Source organism: Pavona decussata, unplaced genomic scaffold (genome assembly GCF_977016875.1).
Source record: "Pavona decussata unplaced genomic scaffold, jaPavDecu1.1 SCAFFOLD_416, whole genome shotgun sequence".
NCBI classification, from domain to species: domain Eukaryota; kingdom Metazoa; phylum Cnidaria; class Anthozoa; order Scleractinia; family Agariciidae; genus Pavona; species Pavona decussata.
Genome location: NW_028145778.1, coordinates 1,301,434 through 1,317,586, shown reverse-complemented (window position 1 = coordinate 1,317,586; position 16,153 = coordinate 1,301,434). Strand labels below are relative to the sequence as shown.

The window sequence follows — 16,153 nt, the reverse complement described above, 5'->3', positions numbered from 1 at the left end:
TGGAGTAAGTCAACAGGTTCTTTATATACTGCTTCCTATGGAATATAAATGTTATCAACCTTAATAAATAGAAAACGCAATTTATTTATGTTAGAACTGTACCTTTGTTCTAAAATGTCAAATGAGCGCAAATGAAAGACGCAAATGTTTACATAGATTCGACATAGTTAGTCTTCTGTATGATTCTCAATCATTGTTAAAAGAAACATATGCCTACTACTCTGTTTCCTGTGTTGTACCTCCCTTGAGTAGTTCTGTCCACTGCCTTACTGACATGTGAACAACGACTTTATATTTCGTGTGTGAGACAAACAACCACTTTATTTCCCATATTTTAATATTTGAGAATTTTTCAATTTGCTTAAAAATATAATTTCACTTCTAAAAACATAACTTTTCATATTTAACGCAATAGTCTGCCACAAAATGTTTTGGTGTTGAGGTGATGAGCCCCGACACCTCGATCCTTTCACACATTGTACAGCTGCAATTGGCGAAGTCAGTTTCAACACTAGAGAGACAATCCTTAGACAGATAATGTGTCTTGAGTTTTAGCTTGATATAATAAATAATATGTCTGCTTGTACCCGTCTGTTTATCCGTCTCACAGATAAAAAAAAGAGGAGAAAAAGAAACTACATTCTTACTTGATCACCGAGAAGAGCTGTTGGAGAAAACAGGTTTGGTTTTGCAACGAACATTTTGCAAAGAATCCCTTCTTTTCAACGGCAACTTGCATACTAAGGCAAAATTAATAAATTCAATGTATTGACATAGATCCCTTCTGATGACGACGTTAATTTACACGAAAAAATAAAAATATTAACGAAATTAAAGTTTCTGATCGATTGTTAATCACAAATGGCCCATAACACTTTACAGCAAAAGTTAGTGGGGGTGGAAATTCAGTAACAATAACATTGTCTGTTTTGCTAACTGGAGGTTACATTGTATATCACAAATTGTTTTCTAAAACTTCGTTTTGCTACATAGCCATATAAAATAGATTTGTTTCCAAATAGATCTGCTTCGAATCTTGAACGTGGTTTAAAATTTGTCCGGTTACACTTTTCGACTGGGCCCTAAACGCTGTCTTTCTCAATTTGTGTTGGGGTTCCTTTGGTGGACTACAATTAACATTTGTTCAATTTGTAAAAAGGAAATTTCTGTCCTTCTGTCCTTCTCGCAACACTTAAATTTGATGCTATGCTAAATTCTTCTACTGGTTTATCCTTATACTAAAATACTATTAATGTTTCCACATAATTGTTTCTAGTAGTACAATCAGTAGCTACCCCTCATCCACCCACCTTCACTGCTTCTTGAAATATAGAAAAAAAATGGCTGTACAAAAATACATGTAAACCAAAACTGAGACTTTCTACACCAATTTCCTTGTGGTTATGCAAAGATAAAGACTTGCTCTTAGTTATCATGAAGTAAAATCGTGTGGCCAGATGGTTTCAAGAGCGTGGCGCTTTTACATACTAGCATTTCCCAACTATGAAAATTAGGAATCTCAACTTTGACATGAAACTCCAGAGCGGCAAACATGGCTCGAACAATTGCTCTTCCTTCTTACGTTATGTTAATATAGAAATTGTTTCAAACTTCAATAGGCTAAACTTTATGTTGGTACTCTTCCGTGAATGACTATAATAAAGCTGTAGGCAGCATTCAAATGGGCATGATTAACTATGCTAAATTAACCAAATACAACCTGTCAAATACACTGAAATTTATTCTAGTAGTTTGGAGTTTCGGACTGCACGTCTGCTCAATTAAAATTGTCACCTTCTCAGGGCAAGTGGAAACGTTTTTACTTAACCTTAGAATACGTCAGGAAAACTCCAATTGCATCACATAAATCACTATTCACCACCATTAACCACTGGGTGATCACTCTTGGAAGGTTAAGCTTTGAGCATTTGGCACAATATTGTTTCGAGGGCTAAGCATTGTCGTGAGGTAAGCATTTCTCCACTTTTCTTAGTACACGACAAAGATATTCCAGATCTGATAGTGGTGACACTGGAAGCTCTTTCTTTTGTAGACAAAATTTGGCCTTTACTTGAGAAAAGAATGGAGAGCAGGGACGAGGAAAAGCTCTCGAGTATCACAACAGCTGCCTTTGATTTGCATAAACAAATTTGTCCAGTCTGTAGATTTCAAGGCGTCTCTACAGGAATCAATCGGTTTTGATCTCGCTGATTGCTCCAACAAGGTACGAAAGGAGATCGCATAGGAGTTGAAAGCGAACAATGACGAATTGGAACAATATTCGAGACGTCACAACATACGTGTGAGATGAAAACACTTGATGACATTATCTCCGCCTTTCCTAGCTGCAATTGCTAGGAAAAATTTCCCTTTCACAGAAGAGAGACAATCCTTCTAAGACGGATAAATCGTCTGAATGTGAAAACTTGATAGATACAGTTTTTGATGGATAATGTGTCTGGTTGTATCTTCCTATTATCCGTCTAACAGGTCAAAGAAAAAGAACAAGAAAATAAATTCTTACTCATCGAGAAGAGCTGTAGGAGAAAACAGGTTTGCTTTTGCGGTGAAAACTATGGAAGAGTTTGTTCTTTTCGCCGGCAAAGTTCACAAGAAAGCAAAATTAATTAATTCTGTTTATCGACGTGTCGAAATATATTTTTTTGAAGAACTTAGGGTCTATTTATATGGAGACGTGCCAGTATGCATCCCTATTCAAATGCCGTTGTGTCCGAGCACTTGCCGGGATCTCGTTGTTAAGTTGCAGGGATCTCAGCAAGCCAAGACACATCCACCGCCTACCGCACTGAAAATGTACCTTGCGCCAATGCTAATTACGTTGAACAAAAAACGCGAAAATAGGCGCACGATTATTTCCAGCCACGGACGACGGGGTGATTTATCCATATAAACCGCTTGAGACATAGAAGTTAGATATTTTCTAAGTCATAATTTAATTTTAGTGGTGTAAGCCTAAATTTATTTCAATTGCTTTAGACATTCCTTTCGCGGCATTTTATGGGAGTTTGCTCCGCTCTTTCCTCAAGTGTGCGGCAGGTTTTATTCAGTCAATGAACAAAACGTTTCTACGTGAAATAACGCTACCGACAGCAAGGCTTCATTTGTGTTGCGCACGACACAAATGGGCTCTAAGGTAAATTATTTATCTTTCTGTGGACTAAATCTTCGAGGTTTTCTTTTAGTTTGCTCGACAAGTTTAGTTTCTGGTGTACACAAGTGAGGACGTTTCCTTGATTGACCGCCTTGAAAAGTTCATTTACTTGTATTAATAATGACGAGGCGTTTTTCTTGCTATTGATGGCAATAAAATTGACTAAAAGCGTTGGAAATTTGATTCATGAGCGGTTGTCCCTAAAGATCATATCGCGGCAAGGGGGGAAAATTCGATTTCTTTCATATTTTAATGTTGGATAGGTTAGGAAATAACTAAAATCACTGTGTAGTTTTTTTCGGTCAAATATCCTTTTATTTCAAAGAAAAATGCAAATAACGAAAATCCGTTAAAATTTCCATTTGAGGCGCTAAATTATTACACGGGTTTGAGAGCCTCGCGTGCAAAAAACAAATCATTCTACCCCCTTTTAAAAAACACAAATCTTTTTTGCAATCTCTAAATATCTGTTGGAATGATTTGGGGAAATATTGCTTGTTCTGTGTATACGAAATAATATAATTTCGAAGGCATACAATTCACTGCATTAAATTTACTTCGTGAAAAAAAAAACTAATTTTCACCATGTGCGAGACCTTCAAATCGGTTAAGCTTGTGGTGGTTGAATGTTAGAAGGATGGTCTATCGATTCCTGTAAAAATGTATTTGGGCAAATGATTAAGAGTGACGCGAGAGCCTTACAAAGTCCGTAAAAAATGCAAGTATTTGACCATCCGCAGTAAACTTTGAAGTTGCGGGTCAGACAAATTTTAGTCCGTGCACATGTCTTGACCCATATTAGGTTAAAATAAGCACATAGCAAAACATTTCGAAATGTTCTAACCTAATAATATGCTGTAAAAGACAGGTCCATTTTAGCATGATTCTCTAGTCGCTCGTCGCATAAAGTTTGAGCTCTGTTTAACGTCCGATGTACACCGCGAAAACTGTTAACATATTCAGTGGTCGAATATAAATCTTTGATCAACTTTCGGCGAATTTCATCAATACTGCATTCTCTTCGACGGCAAAGTCATTTGTGAAGTATTGCTTGGTTTACAGTGCACGAAAACATGATATCTGATCGCTGCTAGAATGACAACAAATGTCGGTGCTTACAGTCTATCTTGCATTGCAGGCAGCGCTCTTAACAGTTTTGGCCGGTTTTGCGGCGAAAAGTTTGCGGAGAACTCCATATTGGATGCGAAAGCGAAAGAAGGCAATTCACTGAACCGAAATGAATTTTTAACAACACAGGGGCTCAATGAAACGACGGAATCAATTTCCATTAACTTTTTTCTGTTACTTAAACTTGAATCAGCAAATTGTTCGAAACGGATTTAACTATAAACGTTTACGTCAAAAGAACGACGTTTCGACCGTCCGACGGTCATTTTCAAGTTCAAGATTAGAAGTAAAATAAGCGTGTGCTTATATACAATAAATCTTGTCACAGTTTTGGAAGCCATGATCTTGATGGGTAGGCAAACACGTCTTGAAATAACAGTGCTTGTATGGAAATCCGATGTCAAATAATTTTCATAAAACATCGCTTCTGAAAAATTCATGAATTGGAAACTTTAGATGACTATGCAAAGGATTTTACAGAAAATAACTGAGGGATGTAACTGTGGTAGAAAGCATCTAGTTTCGTTTTGACATTTCCATACATTTGTCTGTATAGCGAACCAGCCTTGAACTGCTGTTAAAAATAGTTCGCAGGAAAAAAATACAGGAAATGTATGGAAAGTTCAAAACACGACTGGACGCTTTCTGGCACAGCTACATCCCTCCAATCTTTTTTTCTTAAAATCCTTTTCCTAGTGCCAAAAGAATGAATTTTTCTGTTCAAAACACGACTGGATGCTTTCTGGCACAGCTACATCCCTCCAATTTTTTTTTCTTAAAATCCTTTTCCTGGTGCCAAAAGTTTTCAATTCATGACTTTTTTAGAAGCGATATTTTATGAAAATAACTGAGGAATGTAGCTGTGCTAGAAAGCATTTAGTTGCATTTTGGCATTTCCATACACTTGTCTGTATAGCGAACCAGCCGTTTAAAAATAGTTCGCGGGAAAAAAATACAGGAAAATGTATGGAAAGTTTAAAACACGACTGGACGCTTTCTGGCACAGCTACATCCCTCCAATTTTTTTCTTAAAATCCTTATCCTAGTGCCAAAAGTTTCCAATTCATGACTTTTTTTAGAAACGATGTTTTATGAAAATTATTTGCCATCGGATTTCCATACAAACACTGTTATTTCAAGACGCGTTTGCCTACCCATCAAGATGGCTTCCAAAACCGTGATAAGGTCTATTGTGAAAGGACTAATGAGATACCAACCAAAAGCTCCAAGATATCTACATCGAAACAATACAAGAAAATAATAGCGTGAATGATAAAACAAGGAACGCTAAAAACGATAAAAGGTATTTAAAAGTGAAACAATTAAACGAATAACTTCGCACGGACCGAATCGCATTGTTTATTCGTTTCGGCTTTAGGTCACGAATAAAAAACATCTCAAGCAGTCGAGTTTGCTCTGACACTTTTTTAGGATTTTAAAGTTGGTTGCAATGGACTTGGGATCCTTTCGTTGTTCATCCTTTACGTGACTGCTGATTGTTGATCGCTTGTGTTCCTCCACACGTTGATGTAAGTGTCGACTCGTGAAGCCAACCATCGCAAAGACTACAGTCACACTTGAAATAATAAACGTTTTGTTGATTCACAATAGGCCATTTTCATGATGGCGTCGTTTGACTACAACTACCAGAATTCATTTTGTTTTCGTTTTCAAATTCAAATTTTGTAATCCCAGTGGAGAACAAAGAACAATAGCTCTAAAACTGAAGGATTCTGGTAGTTGTGGTCAAATGACGCCATAGTGAAAATGTCGTATTAGAGGTTTATGTTCCTTTATCAAACCAAAGGAACATAACAGGAGACAACAACTTCAATACTCAAATAAGAAGACATCTGGACATTAAATACGGTCTAAACGTTGTAACTTACACGAATTTAACAGCATGCATTAGACAGAGGAATAAAAATGGAATGAAGAAATTACTGTCGCTTTCTTAACCTACTGTCATTTGAAAACCAATTCTGCTGCGTCATTGATCAAAGGAATGAGTGTAGTGACAATTCAGACAATCTGCAATGCAAGGTTCATAATATATGGAATTTTTAAGACCAACAAAACAGTATTTAAAATGCCTCGGCCCAGCCTCTGTTTTCCTGTGAATTTGCGGTAAGCTGATTTGTATAAGTTGTGTCATTTTTGGTGTGATAAGGTACTATGGATTGAAATTTGTTGTGTTTTCATTGCTCCATATATCGTGTTCAAGGTTAACGGTATTAAACGCTCCCTGTTTTTGAATGTAGGCTTAATAGTGACCGTTGCAGTTAGATTGAAGATTTCTACCTTGCTTCGAAACTTAAATTGAGATATCGACAATAAGATTGTTCAAACATTGAGCTAAGATGAAAATATAACTTACCACAGCACTTTGGATCTAAGAAAAAATTATCTTAATCTAAGACGACATCGTCGTATAAATAAGATGAATCGTCTTCAAATGAGATTTACGCGCTCTCTTACCACAGCACCAGAATTAAGTTAAAAAAAACGACTTAAAATAAGATTTCAGTTTTTACGGAGTATGTTTAGTACGCGTCGTAAAATTGCACTGAAGACGAATAAATCCCATAACACAGCTTAAATGTTCAATACTTACACTTTTTGAGGAATATACTGACAATTCACAATAAAGTTACAAGTCACTGCATTCGAATAAACATTTTCTCCTCTGAAGAAAATTGCTAACCTTCCTCCGACGATCGCAACGACTGAAGGCCGAGGGATGACACTTACGGCTTATCAATAAATGCAGTTGTGTGACGACTTATATCCAACAATTAATGAAATATTTATGAAAAAAAACCCCACGATAGTTTTAAACGTCAATAAAGGAAAAAGTTCAAACCGCGTTTGAAACATCCTGTGTTTTTGTGGCATTTTAACAAAAATCAAATTAAAATTTTCATTAGGCGCCGGCTTGGTATTTTTTTTTTTTTAATTTATTTTTATTTTTTTTCTATTTCTGTAACCTTTTTTGTTATTATAATTATTATTATTATTATCAAAAGGTCTGGATAGCAGCAGGTAAGTTACAATTTTAAGCAAAACATGCCATGTTTCAACAGCTTTTCTGTCATCTTCAATTTTAAATCGTAAAGTACACAGTTCAATTTATATGAAGTACACGAAAATGCTAATTAGAACAAACTGTGAAAGAGTAATTAAAGAATACAATTTACAGCCTCGGAAATTTTTGTTCTCGGAGGGCACGAGAAAGCGAACCCTGTAACCTACTTTGAAACATTATGCTAGAGCCAGGAATGCGCGGGCCTATGTCTTTCGCTCTCCTTGCTGTCTATAAGGAAGATAAGAGGCTGCTCATAGCCTACATTAGACCACGCGACAGGAACCGTTTTCTCACTGGAAATGTATAATCCTTCTCAAATGATAACACGTCTTATTAAATGTGTGGCTAAAGAGTTGGATGTTTATCAGGTAAAAACCAAATGTGTTGTCTTTTATTATTATCAGTTACATTATCTCTTATGATTGCGTTATATTCGTCGAGAATATAGCTTCTAAATACTCCCTACAGAGTCGAAGCGTGCATTATTTTTTTTGAAGAAGTATGGAGAAAAATGCAGAACAATGGATCGCGAATATTGGCCCTTAGTTTAAAGTTGAACCAGCAGCTTTTCTTGCCATATCTAACTATTTCAGTTGAATACTTTACAAGTTTTGACAAGTAATGCTTCACAGTATTGTCGAAGAAGACGAGTACAGAAAGAAAAGATTGATTTAGAAAAACGCGTGGGACCAATGAAATATTAAAAGGAAAGGAAAAGCTACTTTCTTGAGTAATGAAAGAAGCCGGAACATTAAGAACACTCACGATTTACGTAAAAGCGAAAGATTGCGTTCAAGCAATCAAACGTCACTGTATAATAATAATAATAATAATAATAATAATAATAATAATAATAATAATAATCTGGGGAAAGCTGACAAAATTGCGAATTACCTGTAACTGCTGAGACACTTGAGGTTGCCATTACTCAGATCTCCAACAAGTTACAGGGGTAGCGTAGTGCGAGGTGATAAACGATTCGAACTCCACGTGATAGATTTAAAACAGATTTAATGACAGTTCCTTAGAGTTCATAACAATAGCGATCGCGTACTAGCGATGTTTATAGTCCTAGTTGCGGTTGCAATATCGACGTAGTTGTAGGTTGTAGATTGTAGGTTCGAACTAGGAGTGACAATTAAAAATACGATCTTCTTAGATTAAACCGGCATAAAAAAAATAAGACTAAATAATAAGGTAGAACAATCTCTAAGCGACATGTAACCAATGTAAAAAAATAGACAATTGAATAGATCAATAACTTTTAACTCTGGCATGAATAATACAATCGAAATTAAATTATCCTAGCAATCTTGCTTTGAATAACAACTGACTAATCTTAAACATTGAGTAAACCTTGAAGAATCACATGTAAGAAAAATGCTTTGGCAATAGTAATGAAGATCAATAGGCCATTTTCATGATGGCGTCATTTGATTACAACTACCAGAATTCATTTCGTTTTCCTTTTCAAATTCAAATTTTGTAATCCCAGTGAAGAGCAAAGAACAATAGCTCTAATTAGCATGAGAAAACCAAAAAAATGAAGGATTCTGGTAGTTGTAGTCAAATGAAGCCATAGTGAAAATGTCCTCTTCCAGCTGAGTTGTCCTCAAACTAATGTCCTTCTCATTGAAATATTATAACGTTGGATAATTCCGTAACTTAGCTTAATGACTTATAAGAATAAAAAGAAAGACTTACTTTGGTCGATGACTCGATACCAAGAGTAGCAAAGAAATAGCGATCGTAGCAGCAGTAGATATCGTCCGATAGCGACTCCGATGGTAGCAAAATACAAATGTGTTTTGTCCTTACTGCGTGTCGTCTTTTATAAGAGAGTATACGCGCATTATGCCTAGGGCGTTAATTAATGCATATTTACTCCTGTGCTTAAGACCTTACGCGTTTCCTCACGGAAAATACTGTAGCATGACATAAGCAAAAAAAAAAAATACAAAATGTTTCTAGAAGGTTTCATATAATCACGTTCTCTAAACTAAAAATAAAGCTATCTTTAAACGGCGGAAATTATTGTAACAAGAGAACTAAACAGGGAGCGTTTCAAATCTAACGTTACCGACAAGTAGAAAATAGTATCTTCAAACTCTTAGTAGCTTCCTAGAAATCTTTGGAGAAGACACGAATTTGGACTTCTAGTTTAAGTATGTCTTTACCTATTCAAGAAATGTTAAAACGTCCGACAATGCTGGATCGCACTCATACCGCGCGCAACTTTGGGAATTTTGAGTTCTTGAGAGAGCCCCAAACGAAGGAATTGTTCTCTTTAAACAGGAGCACACAATGGTTCATCTTGGTGGATATCTGTTCGGATGGCCTTAATCGCCTCAGAATTTCAGATTTAGTCTCAAAATAAACTACAGTTTTCTTAAGCAAAATGTCAGCTCAAATTTGGTAACTCTGGAAAACTAATTTCTTTCGCTTTCGAAGCGGCAAATATGTCAGTAAAAATGCGAAAAAGAGGTCCGCCAGCCACAATTTCTTAAAACTAACAACAGCTTGTACATTCGGGGAATAAAATTCATTTGTTAAAGGGGCGGTACAACCTATTTTAAGTGTCCCTTAAAAGCCAGAAAAGACATTTGTATCGGTGGAATCGTTAAAATAATGATTCAGTTTTGTTAACAATAACCTTACTAGTGCACAGAAACCAGTATAAATTTTCTTTGGCTGCGGAAGGCTAGGATGCAAATGGATACAACTTGAAAAAATTAATAATAACAAGCTTTTTTCATACATCTTAAAAAAATAAATATAACATGGATTTACATAATGGGATCTAGAGTGAAAAATACACAATCATAAACAAAGGAGCCTCGCTGCCCGCGCCATAAAAGAGTTCGCATGTCTTTTGGTTCTTGACCTTGGTATTGCTACTGGTCCTGGAGTTGATCTCAGGTTATAGCTGTAGCTAGTATTTGGCTTTGTAGTGAAAATTTGATTTGCGTGGTTTTTATTATTTACAATTCTCTCCAATTCACGCTTTGTCGCTACTTTCGTCTTTCCTCGAACGTCGAAAGGGATGTTCTCGGTATTCCAATGATGGCGACCGAACTTTTTCAAGTTCTTCCAGTTTTTTTTTTTTCTTTTTTTGGGAGAAATCACTACCAAAACTTATTATGGTCTATTCTTCCTCAGTGAAATCACTCAATATTTGCTCCCGATGCTCTGAGAGCAATTTCATGTTAGTGAAGAGGTTCTCAGTCAAAAATTGAATACCTTACGTTCCCTCGTACAGCCTGATCTCCACGATCGCTAATGATCCTAAGTCTTTGTAACGGTACCGATCGTTGGAAATAACATGGAACCAATCGTAAGTTAAAGCTAAACGTGGCGTTCACATTAGCACTCGTGGCTGAGAGACCTGGCGCAACAACACCTATCGCTTGCATGGAAAAGGCGGGAAAATCTTTGAAAGAGATCCAGCCTCACAAAATGGCGAGCTTAAACTTATTATAGTATATTCATCCTCAGTGAAATCACTCAATATTTGCTCCCGATGTTCTAAGAACAATTTTATGTTAGAGAAGAGGTTCTTAGTCGAATATTCGCACAGTTTGCACCAAAGTACAGCCAAATCTCCGTGATAGAGTATTAGTTTACACAGTTAAAAGGGTACAAAACGATCTGAGGACACAAGAGACAACATTTGAAGTATTTTGCTCAAATCGTCTCGTGTGGTGTCCCGGTTTAAGGCTGGTTTCCATATGATCGCGGATCGCAGATAGCAGATCGCAATAAGGTCTGCGATCGTCTGCGATCATATGGAAACTAGTTCTGCGATCGTCTGCGATCCTGCGATCGCGATCGCAGACGATCGCAGAAGATAGGACCATGTTCTATCTAAAGGCTGGTTTCCATATGATCGCAGACGATCGCAGACCTTATTGCGATCTGCAATCCGCGATCATATGGAAACCAGCCTTTAAGTTCATGTTATATTCTAGATTAGCTTTGTTACCTGCGGCGCCAAGAAATTGTAAATGTAATTTAAAAAACACCTAATAAAAGTTGAAAGTTGAAGTTAAAGCAAATAGAACTTCGTTTTCCTATGTTCTATACAAAATGCACTTAAGAGCGGCTGCCTGTAAGAATCGAGAACTGCATTTCAGCGACGACTTGGTCAAATTTCTTATATTTCGTCTAAAGATATCCTTGGCTTAACTATTTTCAAAAATCATATTTTAAAGTTTCAAGGTATTTTATTTTTTGAGAAAATTGCAAGAGTTTGAAATGCGGCCTAGATGCGGTCACGGGCAGATGAAAACCGCGAAAATTTAGGTCAAAGGACGAAGCCCCGTTCACGGTGTAAAATAACTCAATGAGCTTGAAACTTTACACAAACCTAGACCAACCATCTCACAAGAAAATTAATACAATAAACATTCCAAACTCGCTGGCTGCTTTCTAAAGCATGTAGATTTGTGTACGCTACTCAAAATGGCCTTGAAATTAATGCCTATTTTCATTAAAATAAAAGTATTTCTGATATGTGATTTTCTCTAAATTAAATCTCATATCTCGAAAGACGAAGAAAAGAACTTTATTTGTTCCAAGTTTCAAGCTCTGATTCAAACTCTTTCCCACTCAAGGAAGATCGAATATGCGTGCGATACTTGCGGCTCGCAATTCACGTCACGAATTATGACATCAGAACCGATTTACAAACACTTGACATCTGGAGCCCGTGAATGTTTCCAAACATCACATATTGGTCCCTAAAACTAATCAGGCTGACTGAAGACAGCCATTCAATGTTTTCCGATCCCATATTTCTTTCCTATTCTGCTCTAAAATAATATATTTATTCCGGTCAATTAGCCTACAAAACATGTGCAACAAATTTGCATACCATTTCGATGTCGCAGGAAAAAGTAGTGCATATCAAACTTTACTGCTCCTTTATCTTCTTAAATTTCAAACTCTTGCAATTTTCTCAAAAAATAAAATACCTTGAAACTTTAAAATATGATTTTTGAAAATAGTTAATCCAAGGTTATCTTCAGGCAAAATATAAGAAATTCGACCAAGTCGTCGTTGAAATGGAATTCTCGATTCTTACAGGCAGCCGCTCTTAAACTGTATCATTTTCTTGTAGCATATAGAAAATCATCTCCTTTTGGGAAACAAACCCAAGTGCGAGAATGTTAGAGAACAAGCAAGGCTGATAGGAGTACGTCTAGAGAGCACACATCGGTTCTAACTACAATACAGGAAACAAAAGCTAAATTACAGGTTAAAATTTTCAAACGAAGGAAACTTACCAGCACTATGGAGCGATTATATTTTGTTGATCGCCGGAAAATACGTTTTCGGTTCCATTGTCAAATTAACGCGCTTTCAGAAACCTCTTTGTAACTAATTTTAAGGGCCTAACGTTTCCGAGATAACCTTATCACGCTAGATCTCCGACATAGTCTTTGCATCTTTGTCTTAATATCGTTTACATAATGTTCAAGCCCTGTTTTATCTGGTGCACCTGTTCGGTAATACGGCCAAACATTTCCGTAATAAACATTGGTAACATATTCACAATGCACAGAAATTAGTTTTATTTGGCCATTATGTTCTGTGATCTTCGCCTTGACATGTTTTGCCTAGGGGTCATTCCATCTATGTCCAGCTGCTCGGCAACTCTCCCAAATGTTTTCCTTTCTTTCATTCTCTAGAGAAGATTGGACCTAGTGTGTTTTGATTTATAACATGATCGAGGGTCATAACATTTCTCTCTTTTTTTTTTTTTTACTTTCACCCTCTTGTATTAAATGAAGGATAAAACTTATATTAGTTGCCTATTCACGCTTTTTTGGTAGGGGAAGCCATTAAGCGAAGTCCCAGGCATGAAACATTTCCTTTTTTGTCATTTGCGCCGGTGGATGTTGTTTTGCGAGTGCACTGTGTTTTGAGCCGCTCCAGCTGAATACACTACATATAAAAAAAAAAAGCTTCCTTAGCAGAATGCTTGAATTCACCGCTTTTTCCAGGAAAAGATAGGTGCTGTTATCGAAATATAAATTGTTACTCATTGTGAAAAACCGTGCATGGTATAAGCGAAAACAGTTTTAGTAACGCAAGAATTTGCCAAGAATTTGCACTATTTTAAACAAATAATTCTTTTGGAAACAAAAGAATCATCTCTCTGCATCATCATGAAGTGTTACAATAGAACAAGAAACGAAACAATTCAAAAATTACTTTTCTTCAGTGCGCGGAAACTTTCTCAGCGGAAACACAACGCTGTACAACGGACATCGCGCCAGTTATAAACTGATATGTAAAACTTCAAATAATTACACTTTATCATGAATGTGTAGTATCCCAATATTATACAAATTATCCATCCAAAATTACCTTTATCTGGTGAAATGTTCCGCTGCTTCTTTGAAAGAAGACTCCTTTAAATTTGAGTGCTGATGAAATAAGTTCCTCGGAGTAAATTATAGTTTTTAACCAATCGCAACTGCTTCGAATTTTGAGTCGACGTCGTTTAAAATTATCGTGGAAAGTCATCAAATCTAACAGAAACCGCAGCTTTTCCGCTCTTCAGGGGTCTAACTGTTTCGGTCAGCGGGTGGCTCGTATTTGTATCCATTCACAGTTTGACCATTCATGACTCCAGCTCTTGTTGCGTCTGGGAATTAATTTGTTTCTCAACTCCGTTCTTTTATTATCGTCACGCCGTAATTAGCTATATTTTTCTTTTCTTGTCACATTGTAATAAAAAAAATTATTAGTCCTATGCTCAGCCTCTATATTTGTTGTCACGTTGTAATCAGCTATATTGTATATTTCTTGTATTTACATCACACTCACTGGCGGGTTCTGTACTGAAGATGGTGAACTTTCATACGAAACAAGTTTGTGATAAAAAAATGTCGCAACCTTTATAAGAATTAACAAATGCAAGAAAGGAATCTCAATTGACAAAGGATATTATCAGGCAACAAGCTTTCGGAAAGAGAACGGCCAAAAAACTTCCCAGAAAGATTTTCTCACAATTTTTATACATACATCACCTTCAAACATGTACTAATAACCTTCTTACACAAAAAACGAGCATGAATAGAGTCCCAAAATGTACACCCAATTGGAGCCAGGCTGTGCGGAAATCTTACCAAATATTACTCATGGGGTGTAGGTCAAATCAATCATTTATTTACAATTCATCAAATATTTACAGAGCAAAAGCGATACAATTACAAAATCATTTCTTAAATAATTTTCATTGGTCAAGTGATTTCACGAACCACGGAGAGAATAACACCGAGTCAAAACAAAAAGATGATAGAATTCAAAAAAGATAATTACAGATTTCGAGGGCATTGTATTACTTTCTTTGTTATTTCCAGGAAGGTCTGTAAATGCCAACCTGTTAATCTTGTGTCACGGTTTTGTGAAATCAATCAATGAATATCATGGAACCGAATTAACTATAAATATAACAGAATTAAAGAAGTTAAATGAATTCAGTATTTAATCTACTCTTCTTGACTTTAAATTATGACATTGCTGGTTTCGAGGCCTTGTGTTATTTCACCTGCTATTAATTAGTTTACGGTAATGAAACGAGCGACTTAACCAAACCATGCACGAATCCGAAATCAAGATTTGAGAAATATCGTACAAAAACTAGGCCAACAAGCTTTCTAAGATGTTCTATACATCACAACTGCAGCTTCAATACAATCCAGCCCAGTTCCTTTTAAACTACAAAAACACTTAGTATTCTTGGCTCTGGCTAGAGTTTCCCATCTTGGAGCCGCCAGATTTTGATGCAGTTTTCTTGGGAAGAAGTACAGCTTGAATGTTGGGCAGTACTCCTCCTTCAGCAAAGGTCACGTGTTGTAAGAGTTGATTAAGTTCTTCATCGTTCCGTACAGCAAGCTGCAAATGACGGGGGATGATTCGAGATTTCTTGTTATCACGGGCAGCATTCCCCGCCAGCTCTAAAACTTCTGCGGTGAGGTATTCCAGCACAGCGGCAAGATACACAGGCGCTCCGGCTCCAACACGTTCAGCATAATTTCCTGTAGCACAGACGAAAATACATATGGAATAACCGTACATTCGTTTTGTAAATGAACAACAATACTGGAATGCACTTGAAAAGGTCTCGCGTAAGTCGAAAGACCTAAAAGCTAAAACACGCGAAAGCTCCAGCTATGGATCTGAAGCGTCAATACGCCTCTTGACATTTAAACACGTGCGCGTCCAAGAACTCAGAAAAACTAAGTCTAAGTCTGAGTCGCTAGCAACGATTATGTAACGAAGACAAAATCAGTATTCAACAGCGTATGCACAAGAAATGTTTGCAACGGAAAAACTGAGAACTTTGGCGAACAAATATTTAGTTTAGCGACCTCGTGCTATCAACATAAACAATGTCAACGTTTTCGCACAAACCTTTTCGAAGAAACCGGTGAATTCTTCCAACAGGGAACTGCAAACCAGCTCGCATAGACCTGGTTTTGCTCGTGCTTTTTCCACCTTTAGCTGCTTTACCACGTCCAGACATTTTGGTTAAATCAGATTAATGCAGGATTCACCTCTAAATTGCAGTACTTTCGGCTATTATAGAAGAGCGTATGTAAATCTTCAAAGAACAGAGCAGTTTTTATAGCCATAATTTGCACGTGCAGTGATTTGCCAGTACGTGATTGGTTTAAATTTGACATAGTAGGCGGCGAAAAAATGCACGGGCTTTTTCACGGGTGATTAAGGTTGATTACATTCTTTTAAACCAGTAT

The 16,153-nt window shown here is 36.6% G+C and overlaps 3 protein-coding genes across 5 annotated transcripts in view; 1 reads left to right on the top strand and 2 right to left on the bottom strand.

The window, feature by feature from the left end:
* The window catches only part of LOC146450989 (uncharacterized), a 35,716-nt gene extending 21,828 nt beyond the window's left edge, over nucleotides 1-13,888 (bottom strand). Inside the window, exon 1 of one of the 3 annotated variants that reach the window (XM_085099712.1) lies at nucleotides 13,758-13,888. The gene's annotated coding sequence lies outside the window, so the exon portion shown is untranslated. Of the gene's footprint in view, nucleotides 1-6,914; nucleotides 7,005-12,670; nucleotides 12,796-13,757 lie in introns of those variants that run through there. The other 2 variants (XM_085099713.1, XM_085099711.1) reach the window with 2 other exon arrangements.
* LOC146450987 (uncharacterized) overlaps nucleotides 1-16,153 on the top strand; it is a 49,190-nt gene that overhangs the window by 16,897 nt on the left and 16,140 nt on the right. The window lies entirely within an intron of this gene.
* LOC146450988 (histone H2A, embryonic-like) lies at nucleotides 14,543-15,993 on the bottom strand. Its single transcript, XM_085099709.1, has 2 exons — nucleotides 15,810-15,993; nucleotides 14,543-15,433 (listed from the first exon to the last, which is right to left on the bottom strand). The coding sequence occupies exons 1-2, from the start codon at nucleotides 15,919-15,921 to the stop codon at nucleotides 15,126-15,128; spliced, it is 420 nt and encodes a 139-aa protein (XP_084955835.1). The 5' UTR covers nucleotides 15,922-15,993; the 3' UTR covers nucleotides 14,543-15,125.

Bases quoted from the DNA above. Each gene is read 5' to 3' on its own strand.
- LOC146450988 (XM_085099709.1), bottom strand. From the start codon at position 15,921: ATGTCTGGACGTGGTAAAGCAGCTAAAGGTGGAAAAAGCACGAGCAAA. The intron at 15,434-15,809 runs GTTTGTGCGAAA...TCTGTGCTACAG, and splicing joins TCACCGGTTTCTTCGAAAAG to GAAATTATGCTGAACGTGTT.